Genomic DNA, 21,590 nt, shown 5'->3' with positions numbered 1-21,590 from the left:
AGAGTATATGTGTCATCTCCTTTTAAAAACGCTCCACGTCAGGTAATGACGGCTTTAAGCCTGTTGCCTCACTGACAGCGATACGGAGCTTCTTTACACTTCCTAAACCCCCTGGGTGTGCAGGGTTGGGATATATTTTTCTCAGCGTGTTTTCCATAATCACTCTGACCAAACACAAACACAAATGACCAGAAAAAAGTGTTAGCATACGTTTTTATTTCATTTTCTGTGTAGTGCACAGTAAGGTTTTTATAACAGATGTGCATTAAATCTTGTGTCTCCCAGACCAGTAGTTTCCAATCATGTGGAGCAGCGCTGATTTAACTCCGCGGGTGTGATGATTGGTATTTAGCAGGTATCCGACATTCTCATCAGTGGTGCAAACAATGTGCGGCACTGATCTCAGTTCACACAGAAGACGCTCTGCAGTGCTGATGATTTGTGCTTCAGCCTCACTGACACTGTATGAGCAAACAAACAGACGGATGGCCGGGATGAATCGGGGCGTCCGGAGCTCTTCCATCACCTCATCATAGCAGGTCTTGAAGAAAAACACAGGCAGCTCAAACAGGCAACTGTGGTGTAACTGGCTGGGGTGACCGGATTGGCATCCATAACATATCTCCTGCACATACTCATTCAGTGCCGTCGACAGCAGGTGGAAGGTTGCGAGTTTAATGTTGAGTTCCGTTTCCTCAGACGGGTGTGATCCTGCAGAGTCCTGTGAGCATCCTGGAGAGGGGGGCGGAGTCGGTGGGGTCTGGTGTTAGAGTGAATTGTTAAATGTTTGTCATTTTTATGTTTACCATTTGTACATTGTTTTAACTCTGATGAAAGAAATTCCACTGTCCTTCCCCCCAGATTCTCGAGGATCAAGGTGGGGGGCTGTAGTCTTTTATCACAGACACATCCTTGTGCTTCTTTTGATGTAACCTTCCTGCGTTTATGACCCTTTGGTCAGCAGGAGGTCTGAGACACACACACACACACACACACACACACACACACACACACACACACACACACACACACACAATGCCTTGTCTGGGCGTGGCTTTGTTCTGACGTGTTTTGTGTGAACGGTCTCTCAATAAAGGCAGCAGGAGGAGGAGGATCTAGAGGTCATTTTCATGGTGGCCTCCCTTGCGCAAATAATCGATCGATCGACTGTCTTGTTTTCTTCATGATGAATAAGTCTCTAGAATTCGCGGGGCTTGTGGAAACACAGATCCAACATCTGGATTAGCAGTGCTGGAGGGGGAGACTGAGCGGTCCACAACATGGCAGATGTTGTCTGTAAAAGAAATCCACACATTGCATTTTTTTTAAAAATATCGGGTATAATGCCAACGTCTCTCACACAGAGACAACCTACCATTTGGTTTTTTTTGTTTTTTTCTGTCCTCAGGGTTTTTGGCCTCAACATGGCAGAAGGTAAACCAATCTTCGGGCCATGTGCGAGCCGATCATATATACAAGACGCGTCCTAATATTCTCATAAGAAGAGTTGTTTGTATGTGCTAAAAAAAACAAGCCTCAGAATGAAAACAAAATGAGGCTAATTAGTTCTTTGCCTTATATAGTGTACAAAGGTTGCAGCCTTGTTCTATCATGGAAATGTTAGTAGACTCCTATGACTCACAGAACATTTGAGCCGACCTGGTTTTCCATTTTAGGATGAAACCTCTTCTCACCCACACTCTGCTATTCATCTCTGTTTTTATGTTGCGGCTTTTGAGCCGGGTCGTAACACTGAAGATTACAAAGATCAACATTAAGACCAGTCTGTGCATTCAAAGCAGTGACAGAAAAGAGTGTGGGGCATTAACCCCCACTCACTGAAATGGCATCCAAGATGCCTTCATAACTTTAAGAAAAGGAAAGAAAAAAGGCAATAAAATGTAACTCTAGGAATCACTCATTTCAGCCACCTTTGCCACCATTTTCCACATTAATTAGAAGATGAAATGAATCGATTAGCTCAAAGAAATTCCACTGCAGACGAGTGTTTTGGTGGTTAAACTGCAAAGCAAGCCACACACATGGTGCAGGCCACTTCTGTGGGCTCTATCAGGGATTTATGTGACTAGTCGACTAATTGTCACTAGTCTGTATCAGACTTACCAGTCGTTCAATCTAATTGTTAACATTTTAATTGATGCCCAATGCTGGTACATTGTGTTCTAAATGTTAGGCAGCGATCTACCACCAGATGGTGCACTGTTGTTGAGAAACGCCATAAATCTATTAATCTACCCTGATCTTCTTGTTAACACTGAGATCGCAGATACACGCAGAGGAAATTAGTTTCCTGAGAGGTGGAAAACCTCTCCTTTAGGAGAGCAGTTAAGTCAATGGGGGAGGGGCTCAGAGTAGAGTCACTACTCCTTCACATCAAAAGGTGACAGCCACCTTGGCCAGGAGGCTGTTCCAGCTGGGCACGTCCTACCAGTAGGAGGCCCCAGCATCCTTGGTCATGCTAGCCAGTTTACATCTATCAGCTGTGGTCAGGAGTAGTCCTTCCTGCTGCCCCCACAACCTGACTAGAAAACGGCTGTATAATGTATTACCTGAATCATTCTCGCCACACTTAGACGTACTTTTAGATTCTCAAATGATTGTCATATTTTAATAGAACATCTTTTGTAGTAACGCATTTTCATTTGTATTTAACAGAATGTGATAAATGGTTTAAGATACCTCTGCGTCTAGTTTGACAGTTTCTATTAATCAGTTCTGAAAATCAACTCAATATCTGAATGTTCCTTAGTTTTACATTAGTTGGTTAGTCTAATTATTTCCCCCTCGATTAGTCGACTAGTAAATAAGACGCCAGGAACATCCCTACTCTTCAGACAAAATGTGAGTATGAATTACACACCAAGGTATTAAAATGGATATGGAGTATGGCTTTGGTTTACCATAAACAGCTGATGTAAGGACATCATTAATGTACTCTGTCCAATGAACACTGGAAACAAGACTGCACTGACCTTGCTGGCAAACCTCAATGAGTTCAGAGTTTCCCCAAAGCTGTCGGGCTCCGGAGCAATGTTAACAAACATCAAGCTGCAAATAAAGACATCCAAAATTAGTGCCAAAGAATAAACAGTCACAATCTGAAGTGGTGAGATCAAACGCTGTTAAATATTTTTTGGGGATAAATTCCTTCAGTTTTATGTGTCGTCATTATAAAGATTTGTGATGTCAACAAACTCACGTTTTGCCGTTTCCCCCCCAAACATCCCTGAAGGAGGTACGTGAGCTTCGAGTTCCTGTAAGCTACGTAAGTCTCCTGGAACACAAAGGCCAAAAAAATCATTAATACTGTAAATGTAAAGAAAGCAGGTGTGACATCTAAGACTACAGAAACTGCAGCTGCAGACCTTTTTGGCCAGAGCGGCGATAACGACGCCCAGGTTGGACAGTGAGCTGTTGATGGCGGTCATCTCTTTGAAACGGTCACCCTGAGACTGGCTCTTCACCATTCGCTCACTGCCAGCCAAGTCCACCAGGCACAGAGTGGCTACACACACAGAGAAAACCAACTCTTATAGGAAGCAGTGATCCGTTTTTCCTTCCATTAAAGGTAGTTTTAATACTTTACAAAACACTTCTTTTAGCGCTCAGGGGCTCAAACATTAACGTTGAGTCATCAGAGCAGATTTTGCACTGGTTACAGTAACAATAACTAACCAGACTAAATATTATAGATCCAAAAAGAAGAAACCACATTCCTGATGCTGGTACTTCCAGTGTGATTATACTCATGTTACGACCCGGCTCAAAAGCCGCAACATAAAAACAGAGATGAATAGCAGAGTGTGGGTGAGAAGAGGTTTCATCCTAAAATGGAAAACCAGGTTGGCTAAAATGGCTGGTGCCACCAAGGCAAAGACTAGTGCACTGCCAGGAAGCTTGCCTCAGGTATGCTTTTATCCACACCTGACTAGGTGTGGCCAATTAGCACCAGCTGAAAACACTGAGACGATTAGAAGCTGCAGAGGGACGTAACATTCAGTATTGATATTTGTAAATGTAAACTATGAGGATTTATTTATTTTTAATTCTTTTCTTTTTTTTTCTTTTTTTTCCCTCTTTTTTTCTTTTTCCAAATAAATGTCCCGATTGAGTAATGAAACTAACCCAAAGGAGAATTCTAACAATATTAGACAGGCCATTCAATATGCTTTATCGTGGACAACTCGTGGCTAAAAACCCACACACACACACACACACACACACAAACCTCTAATCAAACATGAAAACGGATAATCCAGCTGAAGCTTCAGACAGCCGTCAGACAGTGAAACACTGCCATCTGCTGGACTCGAATAACAAAGACGCTGCTTTGACGGGTGAGGGAGTTTCAACAAGTCTGCAACGACTCAAGCATCAAACTACAGAACTATTCTAGCGGACATGGTGCTCTAATGACTGCTTCATTAACGCAGGTCAGAAAGGATCAAACATATCAATAAATTATAAAACACAAAACGTCTCTTATTGCCCAGGGCTCAGGAAGTGAGTGTGTTCCTTATAGCCTATTAAACCTTAGCAGGTTATTTTGATGTGTTACAGATGAAACAGCTATCCAGTAACATTCAGCTACAAAAACGCTTTTTTATAATTACTTTTTTACAGCTTTCTTACCACCAAGTTGATTCGAACAGTGACAACCAGTTTTAGCCAGGAGGGGAACTTGGCAATGATTTTTGTGATGAAGGATGCAATGGTGTCTCCATAGTCTGGTTTGTGGAACTCCGCTTCATTCAGCCCGTCTATTAAGATTATGTAATCTTCCTCTGGAATCCTTCGCTCTGCAAAGACATTTACAAATAAATTAATATTAAAATACTATGAAATGAGATTAGTGGTCTCATACACGATGAAAATGAAATAGTGCAATATACAACTACAGTGTTTTACCTTTCCGAAGGTTGGCCAACGGTTCCAGGACTCCTCTCCGGAAAGCAGCCATGGGGTCTTGGACACAGGAGCGCAGACTGAGCATGCTCTGGAGGTGGGGCTCTTTCAGCAACAGCTCCCGGTACGCACTCAGTTGATGAGCTCTGCACAGAAGGGCTGCGATGCTGTGCACAAATTCTGGGACCAAGCAAGTGTACGTGTTATCTGCCTGGCAATAATGATAAGCCACCACCTGGAAGACAAAAGGAACGAGAACAAACGCGAGTGAAGCCATTGCTTTTTGAGAATCAGGAAGAATTAAAAATATGATTCACTGACTGATGGGTACATTTGATAACTTTAAAGCGTTTACAAACACCAACATCTCTGGTGACTGAAAAACTACCATGACAAAGTAAGTAAGTGAGGCTTTTGATACCAACAAGCCTCCATAAAACTACATATTATCTCTACAATGTCAAAGACATGATTTTATCCTTTCATTATTTCACACAGAAGGGATGATGAAGAGATTGGGCAACGGATGAAAAGCTATAAAAAGAAGTGAGTAGATCCCAGGTGGATATCTAAAGGTAGAATCTTCTGTACCTGAGCAGGTTTCCGCAGCATTCAAAGGAGGTCTGATTTAAAAGGAAAATGTAGGGACAGAGGTGGAGAAGAAGGAAGATGACTGTACTAATTACAGTCCAACCTGGAGGAGCTGACACACTTCCAGGCCCACAGGAGGAGGAGCAGGTGATCGGTTCCTCTGATGGCTCAACCTCAGCTGTTGCTGTTTAGTTCTCCACAGAAAACCGATGACCAGCTTCTAGAAAAATGACTAAAGCCTCAAGATATGAGACTTTTTTTTTTAACATTTAGCATCAATAAATGTTTTGGACCCAAACTTCTCCCCACAGCACAGATCTAAATGCATATTTATGGTTCTTTCTTTTTCAAATAATAACATATAACTCACATGCCAATAAAGGCACAATTAAAGCTAGCGCAAATTAGAAAAGAGGGAGGTAAGATTTTAAAAATTATAGCTGAACTCCCTGGATGTATATAACCCATCTTTAGTAAGGAAAACATGTGACATCCAGTCAGAAGATGGACCAACTGAAACAATAACACAACCACTGATTCACATCTTCTCCAGAAACTGTCAAAAATCACGACCACCAGAATTTTTCTCTGATGTTATGCTTTAGCCTAAAAGCAGCAAACGTCTGAGAGAAGTCCGAACACTCCTTTCTGTCATTTTTGCGTCACGCGTTTTTTGAGCTTCATCACAAATGTGACATAACAAAGAGGGAAACTGATATATTGAATGCCTATTATTGTACAAAGTCAAGTAACCTGCTGTGTGCATGAACACAACTCTTAATAAGCCCCCTACTGCAGTGATGATTTAATTTAGCATACAAGTCACGCAGACTACCGCCTCATCAATGAGCAATACGAATCTCGACACACGATGATGCAAGGCTCTGCAGTCAAACCTCGGTAGCTCATCTGCTGGCAAAACAATAAATGCATTTTCAGAAATGTTACCTAAAGGCACGTCTCGATAATAAGAATAAAGCAGAAAGGGTAGTAGCCTCAGTGCTCCTGTTATGAGACCACTTTTAAATCAATGACTAAAAAAGCACTGGCAGAATCTGACAGAAGCTGCTCAGCGTTGCATCACACATCACAGGAACAGAGCCCCTGTGAAGGCGCCTATTGGAAACACTTTTCACCATAATTGGCTCAAGAGATACTGCTTGAGTTTCACAGACATTTACATGAAGCTCACTGCATTACCCTAGCTGTCTGGTGCATGAACTGTCCCCTTTGACAGGGTCACTAATTAAGAGGCCTCCCTGACAGGATAAGAGTATTAAATTCTAAAGGTGTTAGAAGGACAACAGGTTGTAATCAGTACCATTAAACGCAGCAGAATCAGTAGGAGACGTCACATCCACTGAGAAAGTCCTTCACAAAGCTGCCACCTATTAAATTACCTTACAACCTACCATCACAGCACTATTCAAACTCAACTGACTACAACAGTGGATCACAAATCTTCTCTGAATCCCGGTGGCCCCCAATCATCTTTATTAGACCTGCTACAAGGCAATAGCAGTGCCAAAGTCATCAAATGGTGCTTTTAGCAAGCAGTATTTCCAAAATGTAGTGAACGTGCACCTGCTATGTGACTGAACCCTCAGCAACACAAGAAGAGGTGGTGCGAGTAAAGATGTGGGAGTGAAAAATCGACAGAGAAATTTCAGTGGAAACAGAGCGAACAATTCCAAAACTAAAATAAAAGAGTCGTAGGCAAAAACCGCACACTGCTTAGTCGGCGTGCATCGAGAGAGGAACATTTTAAAGTGAAACATCGAGGACTTGTCTGTCCACTTCACAAGTCTGAAAGAGAAAGATGTGCAGAAATATGCTCAGTGTCTGGTATGCATGTTTGGGGGGGGGGGTTTCGGTCACAGACAAGTGGTTAACAATGTTACTGACGGTGTGGGGGAGTAACAGAACACATGTAAAGCTGTTACCGTGCAGTACTTTATATCTTGTGAAAAATGTTGACAAGCTTATACAAGAAAACACTTAATCTTCTGCTCAACAGCGCTGACACGTAAACTTCCCAGAGAGGCAGTATTTAGACTTTATTTTGCGATCCTTGTAACGCCAGAAAAATCAACAGATGGAATATTCATCTGTCAAAAAAGTAAGCACTGTCCTCAGTAGTCAGTGTTGCTCCGCTTCATGGAATTTTGAGGATCCTTATCATGTTCAAACATCCCAGTTCAACACTTGAACAGGCGGCCTTACAATATATTTAAGCACCTATTTGAAGTTGACACAGGAACGGATACCAACCAGTAATTAAGCAGTAGTAGTGCCATACATGTCGGTATAACTGATAGCCGCCTAGATAAATGGTGTTGCTATTTGAAATGTGTGTTGATGTTTGTAAATTCCTAAATGACGTCTAATATTGATGAAGCTGGCTCTGTTTGACGTTGGTGTGTGTTTACATTCTGTGCTCTCAGGTCATGGCTGACAGGGCTCGCTGTGGGTTGTTGCTCCCTGAGGAGGTTCTAATCACTGACTAGTAAACTGCAACCTACCCTTATTGTTATGTATAATTTTATGCATCATTCAACAGAATATATCACAATTATCTGTGGTCACTATTAAAGAGGAGTTTTCAGAAGTCAGACTGAAGCTGTTGTAGAAGTACTTGGTAAAACCTGAGATGCTTTTTGGTCGATTTTCCTTCTTTTTCCTTTTTTTTTTTTTTTTTTTTTAAAAAAGAAAGGAAGAAACAACAAATCCATCCATCAAAAACAAAAAATAATCTACTCACTGTTGAAAATTGTTAAAATTACTTTTTTTGATCCAGTGCACACACCAAACATTTTTTCCCTGAGTAAACACCACCATAACTAGTGCAATCTTTTTTCAGCTTCTTTGATTCCTGCTTCTTTGTTACTGTGAGCTCTCTTAGATGTTGAAAGGCGCACCTTTGCAGCCAGGCGTTTGACAGCCTCCTCCCTGTGCCGCTGCATCTCGGGAGTTCCTGGGCAACTGCTGGTCCTCAGTGTGTTGGCAGCACTGGATGGTGGAGTGGGCTGTGGAGGCTGGCTGAGAGGAAGTTCTGTGCTTTGTCCTGGGCCAGCTGGAAGACATGCACATGGTCACCAATATATAAAGTTATTACATTAATATAAACTAACATCTCTCTATATATGTATATGCTAGCATTAATAACATTAGTTGTGTGTGAGGGCATTCTTTTGTAAGGTAAATGTAATATTAGTCAACTTGATTTTATATTGCCAACGAATATATAATTACTTCCCTCCCACACTTTGCAAGCTAATGTTGAAATGAAATTATAATAACATTAGCTAAACACGAGCAGTTAATGCAGTGCTCACATCCAAAGGCAAATACTAAAACTAATTACTTTTCGGGGAGGCGCTGGGACTGTTGGAGGCGATCTGACGCATGCGTCCTCCATGGCAGCTCAGCGCCACAAGTCGGGAGATGATGGCCGTCTTCCCATACCCCACGCTGCCCACCACCACAGCACCGTGGTTCTCTGTGGACTCGCCGGCCTTCAGGACATCTTCCAGATGCTGAAAGAGCCAATCTCGGCCCACAAACACAGAATCTGTGGTGATGCTGGGAACCTCGAACAGCAAAGGTTTGAGCATGATGTCCACGGGTTTGTAGGGAGCAAAACGCGCTGAAGGAAACGGGAAAAGAAATGAAACAGATTAAAATTGTTTACACTACTTCTATTTTTTTTCCCCATGTCTCCGGGAAGTTAACAAATGATTACTTCTTTTAAATGCTGGAAACTTTACTGTAATAAATCGTTTTCCGTTGCAGTTAACCTACAAACATGCTTTGAGCATCTCCCGCATTCTTCTTCCCAGAAGGAGCCACATACATGAAAAACCCTGAACACTGTAGAGGATACATTTTCAATTAAGTGGAATCAGAGTGAAGACCTGAAAGAGGACTCTTATCTGGTCTACTTCAGCACTAATTAGATCTCATAACACTTGTTAACTAACATCACTAAATGACTGCTACCTTTAGTGCTAATGCACCTTTCAACATTACAACTATCACTGCTGTTAGCTGCTAGTGTTTTCACCTTGCGAGTTTGCCTGTGTTCACAAAAGCCTATTGTAATTGGAGGGGCAGTTGAGAGTGTTTATATTGGCAGGTGTAGGTCTGTTTATGTTTCTAGTGCCCTACAATGAAACCAAAAAGCGAACGAGCTGGTTCTGAGACACTTGAAATGATCACCACCTTCTACTATACCAGCAAAATAAGTACAGTGTTTGAAAAACTCTAACTTGAGCAAAAGGAGTATCGATGGGAACTAGAAAAAGAGTTATCTTTTATTAACCTCTCTTTATTGGATCCCCTTAGATTTCAAATCCATCTTCTTGAATATAAAGCCCCTAATGACCATGACTTGCTTTTTCAGTATCCTAAGCCGGAATGACAAGCAGAGGCTAAAGCTGCTTCGCTCCTGTGGAACCAGCTGGCTGTTTAGGGTTGGGAGCCAAACCCAATCTCTAATTTTAAGATTAGCCTCAAAACCTTTCATAGATTTATAGTTAAAGCTCGCTCAGCTAACGTCTGAATCACCCCTTACTTATTATGCTGCGACAGGCCTTTGCTTTCAGGAGGCCTCACATGGTGCACCGACATCCTCACCTCTTCTCCATTTCATTGTTCATGCATGTCAGTTTGTGTATTCTCTCTCCCACAGTTGAAGCTTTTCTCCTTCTCATCTTTTTTCCCCCTTTCTTTTCACTCTCCTCTCATGGCAATCAAACGAGTGCTGCTCATCCCGAGTCTAGTTCTGTCGGAGGGTTCGCCCAGTCAAAAAGGAAGTCACTAAATGTTGCTCAAATCAGAACTGTAAGGTCCTCAGCGTACTAGGTTGAGTTTCCTAAGATGGCACATGTTGGGATTTTTGCAATATATGAATACAACTGCAATGAACTGCACTGAAATGTTGACCTACTGTTGCAAAATTTAGGTAAAGGTGGTGCCATCACACCCAAATCTGAAAAACAAATACCATAAATCATATAGATAGGGCTGGATCAGCTGACCCTGAATCCTCCCTTAGGTATGCTGCAATAGGTGTAGGCTGCTGGGGGATTCCCATGATGCATTGAATATTTCTTCTTCAGTCACCTTTCTCCCTCAAGATGTGTTAATAGACCTCTCTGCACTGAATCATACTTGTTATTAATCTCTGGCTCTCTTCAACAGCATGTATGTTATCCTGTCTTCCTTCTCTCTCTCCAACCGGTTGCTACAGATGGCCGCCCCTCCCTGAGCCTGGTTCTGCCAGAGGTTTGTTCCTGATAAAAGGGAGTTTTTCCTTCCCACTATTTCCAAAGTGCTTGCTCATAGAGGGTCATATGATTGTTGGGTTTTCATCTGTATGCGTTATTGTAGGGTCTACCTTACAGTATAAAGTGCCTTGATGCGACTGTTGTTGTGATTTGGCGCTGCATAAATAATACTGAATTGAGTTGAACTGAATCTCCCATAAAATTTATAGAAAACAATCCAATTGTTTAAGATTGTTGCGTATGTACGAATTCATGTAGAAAAAACCTGCTCAGAACCACTGACCATATGCTTATGTATCAGCTTCATGTTTGAGACTGAGTGAAAATGAAAGAGGACATTTTCAAAAGGAAGACTAAATAGTCTGAGTATATATCCAGTGATGACTTATTCAGTAATTCATGTTCCCATGAAATATTTAATCTGCAGGATCTCTCAGAGGATTCAAAACACATAACCAAGATAAAAGTTAGCTGGGAAAAAAGGCATGATTTAAAAGCCAAAAAAAGGCTTTTGAGGATAATGTTAATACCCATAAGTGCTGCATTGTTTACATTGCAGTGTTCAAGTATTTGCACAGTTTTGTTGTTGGCTCTGCACTCAGACGTGGTACTTTGGAAACTTCAGAACTACCGTTGGCTGCCTATTAACTTCAGGGTTTTTCAGAGTCATACCACATAACATTATCCTATGTACTGCGATATTTTACACGTTTATTTTACAAATATCTCCCCTGAGTGCCTACAGCAGTAGTATGAATAGCCCAGTCACCTTTAGCGTCCTGAGGGGGCCTTCCTCCTGTATTATGCCAGGGTAGGCGAATGGATGTCCGGAGGGGGGTATTGCGCTGTTCATCAAGAAAGCTCAGGTCTTCAAGCTTTGTGGAACTGGTGGCTGTAGACAAGAGAGAAGACATACACACACACACACAAAGAGTGAAGCTGACCGTCTAGTACCTCCCGAGTACATTTGTCATCACAACTATAAAGAGAAAGACAGAAACACACACTAGAGTAAAACCTTGTGGCACTTATGCCATGTCTGAGGGTGGATGAGTGAGGAAAGAACAAAGCCAGTGCGCTCTGACATTTGCAGGGGCAGTGTGAGCAGCTACCAGCATATACTGTGGCAGGAAGAATAGCAGTATTCTAAAGTCAAGAGCAATATGCACCGATTCTCTTTGATTTGAGCTGACAGCTGGACACGATATAGCAATGAGAGGTCCATCCCCACAAGCACGCCTGCTAGGCTGTACGGAGAGGGCAGATTACCTTTACCTTTCATAAAACTACAACGAGTTATAGAAATGCTTCACCGCGGGTTTGGCACTCATCACTGTCAATCTACAGGACGCACAGGTGTAATCTCAGGACTTTTGTGTACTACAAACTACAATATCTGTAAGTCATTTGACGTGAAATGAAATAATAAAATTAATTAAAACCAGATCACAACTTGAGTTGTTATGGAGTTCAAATCTACTGAGATTTCATTAGGATTTAGCTTCATTTTGAAGCAGAGAGAGAACAAGTCTCAAAGCAGGCAATGATTTCCATCCCCAAACACAGGATATCTCCTGAAACTACTAGTCTACAGATTAAAACCACTTGATGAGCCAGTGATTACAACTCAGCTTTTAATTTGAAGTCTAAGACACGGTCTGTTAACATAATAAAAATGTGCATTAGTGCGGCGAGGCCTCTCCTCCAACTGCTGCTCGTTTTTCAACTATGCTATCGCCGTTGCGATCCACGCTCTCCTGGGCTTAGTGAAGAGCAGAATCAAAGCCTCTCTTCTTCTTCTTTATCAATATCAGCTGGGAAAGACTGTCACTAACGCTCACTTCACTCCCTCACTCGGTCGCTAACTTACTCTCCGGAATGTCCCGCTAATTAAAACCGGTCTGCTGGCAACGGGAACTGAGGAAGCTGCCATCAACGCAACTTTGACTGGAACAGGAGAAGGGCCTGATGTTACTTTTACTGCAGTGCATTGTGCATACACAAACATCTACACTGGATAAAGCTTAAGGAATTGCAAACAAAGAGAAAAGAAAACAATAAAAGCAAACGCGCATGACCTGGAAGACCTTTTGCTGTAAAGCAAATGCCACTTTTCATCAGCTACAACTACTTACATCTAAGACCAAAGCAAGGAAGGATGGTGGGAATTCTCAAAGCCCTCTCTATCTCCCCAGTGACGAGATACTTGGGCAGGCATACAGTCAAGTAGGCAGGGTGTAAACTCACAGCTAAATCTCTGGAGAGTGTTCCCAGTGGACGAGGGCACAAAAGCGATTCCTCCACCCCGGTGCTCCCATGCCGGCACTCTGGCAGCCGAGCCGAGTGCTTGGCTGCTTCCTCTCTAGTGTTCAGTCAGTCACAGCACCCACAGCATTAGGCACTTGCTAAATGAACGCGCTGCCTTCCAACAGAGCATCACCCTCTCTACAATTTTAACACGTATGCGTACATCATCTCTGTCCACATGCTGCACGTACACACACACACATAAATAACTCGGTATGCAAGCAGCAGAGGGGGAAATTGAGAATATTAGAGGAAATATAAACGGAAAACCAAGAGATTCACTTCGCAGTGGTTGATTAAAGTTTGTTATCCAACGGCTGCAGTATTAATCAACAATCCAGACTGCACAGAGATGGGGTTAAAAGAGGGGAATGTGGAAAAAAATGAAGGCGAAAAAGCAGCAGACTCATAAATGAGTGCAACAAAGAGTATCACGTGGATTTTGTGGGAGGTATGGACAAGACTCAAAAGAGAATAAAGAGAAAAATCAGCTTTATGCAACAAATCGCCACTAAATCCTCATGCTGACACAGGAGGGCCGCAAGATGTCAGTCTATTTTCCCCCCTTCCTTCTTTGTTTTGCATGGAATAAAAGAAATAGCACAGTAGAGCTTTATTCAACAGACACGTAATACCGAATTTGACTTGCTAAAGGAGCTGCATAGCTGCATAGACTCCTTGATTCACGTCCGTGGCAGACAGCGCACCCAGCACCATAACTACATTTCTCTTTTGTTGAGTCGTTATCAACATTTTTTCCCAAGGCCAAGATTTCCCACACGATTCCTCCTCATCCCTCAAATCCTCCCCTTCATTTCTTCTCCTCTTTTTACTCCCGAGTTCCCTCCTATTCTTCCTCACCTCTACTCATTGATAAAACATACATATGATACCTTGAAGTCTGCACTTGCAGTCACTTTGAAGCTGCACAAATGTGTCAAGACTGTATTCTGATGAAAATGGGATTCTTTTTTCCTCGGGCAGATCTGCCCTTTGAAAACCCCCTGTTCTGTGTTTCCCATGACAGAACAGAGAAGAGGACTGAGCTCCTTTGCTCTAACCACCCCCACCCTCCCTCCCCAACTTGACTCCCTCTCGCCTCCTTACAAGGTGAATCTACTAAAGAGGAGAAGGGAGTCAAATACTCCCTTCACATATCTTCCTGTTTTTATAGTAGCCAGTTACACTTTACCCATTTTGTGATTTTGTATGAATAAATCAGTTCTTGGCTGTTCTCGGCTTATAGCCAATGCAAATACCCATTTTCCTTTTATTTGGTTTGATTTTGCTGGTATAAACACGCCTTAATAGCTTTTCATGACGAACATTTGAACATTCAGACACAAATGAGAAAATCTGATCCCTCATATCGATAAACGTTGTTTTATTTGCAAAGAGGCTGATATCAGCACGCACTGATGTTTGGTCCATTTGTCTGCCTATTACTCCTAAGACCCGAACTCTTCCACGGCATGCATTTTTAATTTCTCTTTGATATTTGGTCACATTGGGGCCCGATGAATGTAAAAACAAAGAATTACCAGATTTTCTTTTTAACCTTATTTTTGTTTTTTTTGAAAAATAAGAGCCACATATATTAGTTTAAAATTTTGAGAGAACAGTAGCAGTATAATGTCCTCATAAGTGGATATCAGGCCCTTGTAGAGCAGAATTGAGTATTTTGGTCTAAATAACCCAAAATGTGATGTGGTAAATATTAAGGGATAATTATTATTGTAATAATGGCATAGCCTTATGCTAAGATCAACAACATTTACTTTAAAAAAAACAAACCACCACTGTAACTGCTCCATAAGCTATTTCATATATATAAATGCCTCTGTGGTTAGCTAACGCTCTGTTCCTTTTAAGATTGGGCATTTGATAAGCCCTAATCTGTCAATGGAGTGCCGAGCACAATTTTAAAAGGGGCTTTCAAACGGATTGATCTGTAACAGATTTTATTTTTCTCCTGCTGTGACAGCTGGACCAAACAATTCTCTGAAAAAAGGGCACGTTAGAAGATGTCTCTGTGACCTTTTCATGCTCGAGAAAATGAATGGGCTTTCTTTCCTCTTTTTGTTTTCATTTTAAACTCTGCACTAAACAGATCAATATATACATGAAGCCAGAAGCAGAAGTGACTCCCGTGTCTACCTGGAGACATCGCACACACTGTTGGCATGTCTTTAAACATGATCACACAGCCTAAAACAATACAATAGACCACATGGTCTCAGAAACTACCGGGAAAGACAGCAAATGAGAGCAAATGAGATAAATCAGTGTGAGATTATTAAATTTAAGGGCTACGCCACTTTATGAGTTTGTAATTACTGTGTGACCTTTGCAAACATCTTTAAATCATAGGTTGTATTTATGTGGAAAAGGTTAAGATGATTTTAGTCGTTCTAATAAAACACAAAAGCATTCAGATGTTACCTCATCAGTGTTTTAGTAGACAAACAACATATCCTCGAATTTGCCTGTCAGCAGTCCACAGTCTTGGCTCCGTTATCATTCGTGAAGAGAGCCCGGCGCACGAGCTTTGCCAGAGGAATGTATGACTTTGGAGTACAAGCGAGCAATGAGTGCGCCATACCTGACTTTGTCTCAAACCACAAAGCTCTGCTGAATAGCTAAACACCACACAAGCATTGTAGCACCATTCCTCCGCCACGGTGACCCTCACTCAAATCTCCCTGTCTGAGAAACCCAACCACAAGCAGCTCAGGCTAAGATTTCAAAACCATGGAATTCCAGTGGCCAACACTAATATGGCCCTTTGACTCTGTAAGCCTTTATAGAGGAAAAAAGAAAAAAGCTCAACTCCAATTACTCAAAATTAGGATTCTTATAAACTGAGTATATCACCTCAGAGAGGAGGTGAAATTCCATCAACAACTCTAGTTTATACAGAAGATCTTACAATAGAGGCGACAGATAGATGTAAATAGTGGATTGCAAATAATAAAACAAAGAAAACACCAGAGCATAGAGTTAATTTACAAGTGCTTATTACTAATCCTGATGCTGAAATTTGACATCAAGTTTAATTTACCACAGCACTGCTTTTTGGTTTGATGGAACTATTTGGGGGAAACAGGGCAGACTGGCTTCACTTTCACAGAAACTGATATAGAGAAGTTCACAAAGCACCTGGAAGCCCGGGAAAAAGCTGTTCCCATTTATTTCAGGCTCTTAGTGCATCTTACACCCAATGCACCTGCCACGTTTGTTAGATTTAATGAACAGCTGTTGTAAACATGATTACACGTAGATTATTTCACGTATTAGATCTTTAAATGCAATATTTCGATGCCAGATGAAAATCAGTAACAATTTTAACAACCTTTTAAATCTGCCTCAGCAGCAGTTTCCTTTAGGAGGTGGACAGTAATATACAATCCCTAATATAAAGCTCTGCTAAAGACAAATCTAAATGAATTCATGTTGTTCTTGTAACATTTGTGCAATTTGTCACAGGACATGTTGGCACCAAAAAGTGGCGCTCCCACCAAAACCTAGGGACACCCACGCTACATGCAACATCAAGGCAGTGCAAACGACAGTTCTCAGCAATATGCAGACATTCCTTCTACATAATTACGGAGACTTCAAGAGGCCCAGCAATGCATCTGTTGATCGGCATCAGACAGATGGCCAAAATACACTCTGACACTAAGAAAGTGTGACCTTTGTCCAACAACGAGCCATTTTACAAACAACTGTCTGGTGAGTCTTGATTTCTGCTGTGACACTTGAATGCTTAAGGTGAGAATTTAGCTTAAACAACATGAAAGCATTGATCCATTCTTGGTGGTGGTTCTCTGCACTTTTTAGCCTGTTAGTACCAACTGAACATGGTTTTAAATGCCACAGGCCACCTGGGTATTGTTGCTAACCATGTCGATCCCTTGTGTCCAAAGTGTACTCATCTTCTGTCTATAAAAACGAGTTTACAGTACTCACTCTACCTCCACAGTCACCAGATCTCAATCCAATAGAGCACCTTTGGGATGTAGTGAAACAGGAGATTCACATCATGGATGAGCAGCAACTATATCATGCCATAATTTCAATCACTCTGAGGAATGTTTCCAGCACCTTGTCTTTTTGGTGGAGATAATCATAAGATAAAATTAAAAACTAATAGCAATACTGTAGCATGAAGCAATTATGCCCTAAATGAACTCATGATTATTTGTTTGCTTCTGCCTTTAATCTCTGTGCTCCTATTTAATATCTATCAATAAAATAAAGAGAAATTTATAGATTAACCAGACAGCTCATTATCTCAGATGCTGTTTCACAAACACAGGACAAACAATAGTCACCAAGGTTCTGGCACAGAATGAATGCACTAATGATGAATACATATTATGTTTTGCCGTGGTAGCTTCTTTTCTCTCATTGCTTCTTTAGACTCGTTACTTTTTGGGGGTTTTTACCGAATACAATTTCCTTGAACAGAAGTGCCGTCTCTGCTATGCTGTGACCCCAAGAAAGATTTTACACTGTGTGACGAAACCCTGGGAGAGAGCATCAAGGACGCGATGAGACAACTTCATTTATGGCCTGAACCAATCTAAGGTGCATGTTCTGCCGGTCTCAGGGGGCAACACTGCATAACTATGACATCAGCCCATAAACTCTGGGAGGACAGACAGACACAAGCACACCGGTGCTCACACGCAAACCAACACACATAAACAGCCAAACATTTTCTGGTCTGTTAAGCTTTATGAGCCACTGTGCGCCTGGACCGTCCAGGTTTATGTCACACACAATAATGATGAGATGTAAAAATGGTACGGACTCTTGGAACAATAGAATCATCAGGGAACAACACATCCAACTGTGGGCTGCAGAAAATATCAAAGCAGTGGCCACTGTGTAAAATACATGCGCAAGCTATGAGCTATGGTATGCAAGGAAATATCAGTACCGTGAGCCTACCATGTACTACTCCTTACTTCTTCTATAGCTTGTCCTCATCCCATCTTACTCCATTACTGCCTTCACAAGTTAAATTGCTTACCTGCTTCTAATTGTAAGGGCCTAGAGTGGACATTACACAGTTGCATTTCTCTGGTATGTTGAATAGGAACTGGGACTAGATTTTATCAAAGAGAGAAAACAGTCTAGAAGTAGACACACGGGAACTGTTACTATATTTCATCAAGAATAAACCCAAGGGAGGCAGGAGTCAAGTATCTGAACTTCAAAACATTGGCAGCTGCTACATACAGACTAAAGAGGTAAAGCAAAACAACATATTCAAGGAAGATTCTAGAGGAAAAAGTCTCATGAGGTCTTTTAAACTTTGAGTCGTCTCTGTCTAGGCCAGGTGTTTGACCTGAGTCACTCATGTTTTTATGCTTCTTTTCACAGCTCAGCCCAGGTTGCCCCTGCTGTGATTTTCCCTCACTGGCAGAATTGTCTGCTTTCAAAATTCAATGTAACAAACATTTCATCTGTGCTCTAAACTGTTTGTCTTTTCTTCTCTTTCTGTTTGCTCCTTTGAGTTGGACTCTAATGTAGTCGCACTCTTTTGTTTCTACAGCCTTACAGTTAACATACCACTCTGGTCCGTCAACGTTTATTCAAGTGTACATTCATTCTATCAACAAGCATGGGCAGCCCTGCTAATTATGGAGTAAAATCATTAGCATAAGCTTGCATTAACATTTGAGCCATAAAATATACTCCTGATTAGTTCAAGATTCACTTACGTGTCAAAATACAGATGCACCGAGTCTATGTCCATGCGGAACATGTACACGGCGGTGCAGGCAAATAGTCGCAATCAAACTTATAGCTACATGCTAATATGTTGCTAGTGTGAAGTATGTCAGGGAAAGCTGGGTATAATTCTTTGTGCCTCTTTGCAATAGCAGAGCACTTTATTTTCAACTAAGTGTGAGAAGATCTTGCAACTTACTGCAGCTTGAGGGAAAGTTTGATCATGTCTTTTGTAATAAAAAATAATATTTTGCATTTGAAAGGTAATTTTTGGGGGGGGGGGGGGGGTCCTGCGCATCTCTAGTCAAACCTGTCCAGGGCGTACCCCACGAGGATAAACTGCAGGCAACGCCTCCAACCCTGAATGGGATAAGGAGTAAAGAAGGGAGGTGGGTGAGTGAGTGGATGATAAAAGCTGTACATGACTCATACTGTCAGCTTAGCTACAAACTGCATTTAGGCAAAATTATATATAGGAAAATGCTAAACGTACTGCTGTTTGATTCACCAAAAATAGGCCGAGGTCAAAAGCAATAAGGTATGAGGAGACCTGGGAATAGTATGGGTGAAAAGACATAAGGGAAAAGGGGGTGAAGGGGGAAATATCAACAACTGTGACAGCTGTGTGGATATGGTAAGCTGAACCACAACAGGGAGGCTCCAGGGCAGGAATGCAGAACAGATCAGCCAGACCGGAGCGTGTGCTTAGGTTTGACATGGCGAGGCAGTGGCGAGCCACACCACACAGCAGCTGTCTAATCCCAAACTTCTGCCTTGATACTCCTGTTCTGAAAAGCACAGTCCATTCTTTGAACTATTGACTTCTTATTTCTTCTAAACCTACTACAGATGCTCTCACTCTTCGGTGTCTATCACTCGCTTGGATTAAACTGACATGCCACATGTCAGCCTCTGGCACGCCACATGTCAGCCTCTGGCACAGGTCGTATCTCACGGTTACGATCTTGACAGGCAACACAATGCAGTCACAGATGAAAAGTATACAGAGCATTTCCTGTATACTTCTTGAGCTCCAGATGTCAAGACCTCAAAAACCAAGGAGTCTTACCTGCTACAGAGTTTGGCCTCGGCATCATGAGGGAAGCTGATGTCTGTGGCGGGTACGCAATGGGTCCCTCAGGTGAGTGACTTGGAGGGTGTGGTGGCCCTGGAGCACCCGCAGATATGTTAGGGTGCTGCTGGTCTGTCCTGGATGGGGTGTCTGCAGGTGTTGCTGTGGCACTGCTGGAGTCTTCTTCGGCCACAGGAGAGCAGGTGTCCGCCCGCACGCTCTGTGCCAGGCCATGGCGACCGCTGCCTCTTAGGCTGCCATCTTTACTCCACTCCAGGCTGGAGCCGCTGCGGTCATCATTCTCTGAAGAACTAGTGATGGTGGCTGAGAGCAGATTTAAATTTAAAAAAAAAAAAAAAAAAAAAAAAGAGAGAGAGAGAGAGAGAGAAGGGATTTTCAGCAAGTGAGGGAGGTGAAATGAGGGGAAGAGGCACAAGATATATCTGAGTAATGGTCTTTATGTGCGATGAACATTTATCCGTCTTAATCTCTAGTGAGACACCGAGCTGTAATGGAACTTTCAGCTTTGAGTGGCTTGGTGGTTTTGCTGATTGCCCTATCAACAGTTCTCAGAAGCTCATTTTATATTTACAGCGATCGTCTTCCTATACTCGTGAAACTCGGAAAGTAATATTGCACAGATTTATAGAACGTAATGTATTGTTATTGTTAAGAATCAGCGTTTGAATGATTTGGAATCATCCAGTGCAAACAGCAACTGCAACTGCAACAACTAGTCGGAGGGGAAAATGCAAAAGAGCAGGAATAACAATATAAAACCAAACATGGACATTTTTTTTTTACCCCTTCAGTTTAGACAGGTGTCTCTTCTAGAAGAAGAACTCCTTTAATCTCCCCTCGAGCCAACACAGCGACCTACCACAATCTTAAAAGCAAAGGAAAGGACTAACTCTCCATGATGACAGGCAGCTGGATACAGGAACATCAGCACTGTTAGTGGACTGGAGCCGGCCAGCCAGCTGGCCATGTTTGCATCACACACTACTAATCTGGATTTCATAATGGCGCAGCACGTTGCATCACCACTAATATTAATACAACAAACACATCTTGGACCCTGTGATTCCTGCGCTGGTTTCCTGGGCAAACATGAAGTCCTCTCATGGCAGCAGTCACGATAAACCCTGCTCGGACCACGGCATTAAAAGTCATCGTGATCTGACTGGCTAACTACAGGACCTTGCTAAGAAGAATATGTAATTATTTATTCAAGCTTAGTGAAAATTTGAATTTTTATTTTATAAACAACTACATGCAGTCAAGTCCAGGCCCCTCGTGAAGGACCTTCTGAGGGAGCTGTTTTGTAAATGTTAAGACATTGCAAAGTCTCACTAATTCCATCAAGGAGCTTTTAATGCAAAACAAAGCCAAATTAATGTGCTTCTGAAATCAGAGTCAAAGTGAAACTTCAAAGAACAGAGAACATTAATCACAGGCATCAGTCTGACTTGTGGACGCACTGTGACTTTGTTCTTTCTTTTCCTTCCTGCACAATTTTATTAAGGAGTGTGGGTGGGATGTTGTAGACCAGTGGTACTTTACACCCCCTTCCCAAAAACACTCCACCCGCCCACTCAAGTACATAGCAGACTAGCATGCCATAGTCACCGATGTAACAATTTAATTTAACATCACTCTGC

General features: G+C 42.0%; 1 protein-coding gene across 4 annotated transcripts; it reads right to left on the bottom strand.

The window, feature by feature from the left end:
* Nucleotides 1-206: 206 nt before the first annotated feature.
* LOC147336291 (protein TANC1-like) lies at nucleotides 207-20,087 on the bottom strand. 4 transcript variants are annotated; one of them, XR_015128271.1, is made up of 10 exons: nucleotides 15,555-16,353; nucleotides 11,575-11,697; nucleotides 8,882-9,163; nucleotides 8,436-8,590; nucleotides 4,930-5,161; nucleotides 4,654-4,820; nucleotides 3,387-3,526; nucleotides 3,221-3,295; nucleotides 2,994-3,069; nucleotides 207-1,294 (listed from the first exon to the last, which is right to left on the bottom strand). XR_015128271.1 is itself a non-coding variant. In XM_086285341.1 (6 exons), the coding sequence occupies exons 1-6, from the start codon at nucleotides 19,952-19,954 to the stop codon at nucleotides 4,639-4,641; spliced, it is 1,002 nt and encodes a 333-aa protein (XP_086141467.1). In that variant the 5' UTR covers nucleotides 19,955-20,087. The 4 variants fall into 4 exon arrangements, 1 of the variants encoding a protein (XP_086141467.1); XR_015128270.1 differs by lacking the exon at nucleotides 15,555-16,353 and adding an exon at nucleotides 13,053-13,554; XR_015128269.1 differs by lacking the exon at nucleotides 15,555-16,353 and having other exon boundaries at nucleotides 11,575-11,719.
* Nucleotides 20,088-21,590: the final 1,503 nt, after the last annotated feature.

The sequence above is a fragment of the Aulonocara sp. 'chitande type north' Nkhata Bay genome, linkage group LG3, assembly GCF_057382095.1.
Source record: "Aulonocara sp. 'chitande type north' Nkhata Bay isolate Kocher_YH1m ecotype deep benthic linkage group LG3, A_spYH_male_GT1.1, whole genome shotgun sequence".
NCBI lineage: Eukaryota > Metazoa > Chordata > Actinopteri > Cichliformes > Cichlidae > Aulonocara > Aulonocara sp. 'chitande type north' Nkhata Bay.
This window is presented reverse-complemented; position numbering and strand designations above follow the sequence as displayed.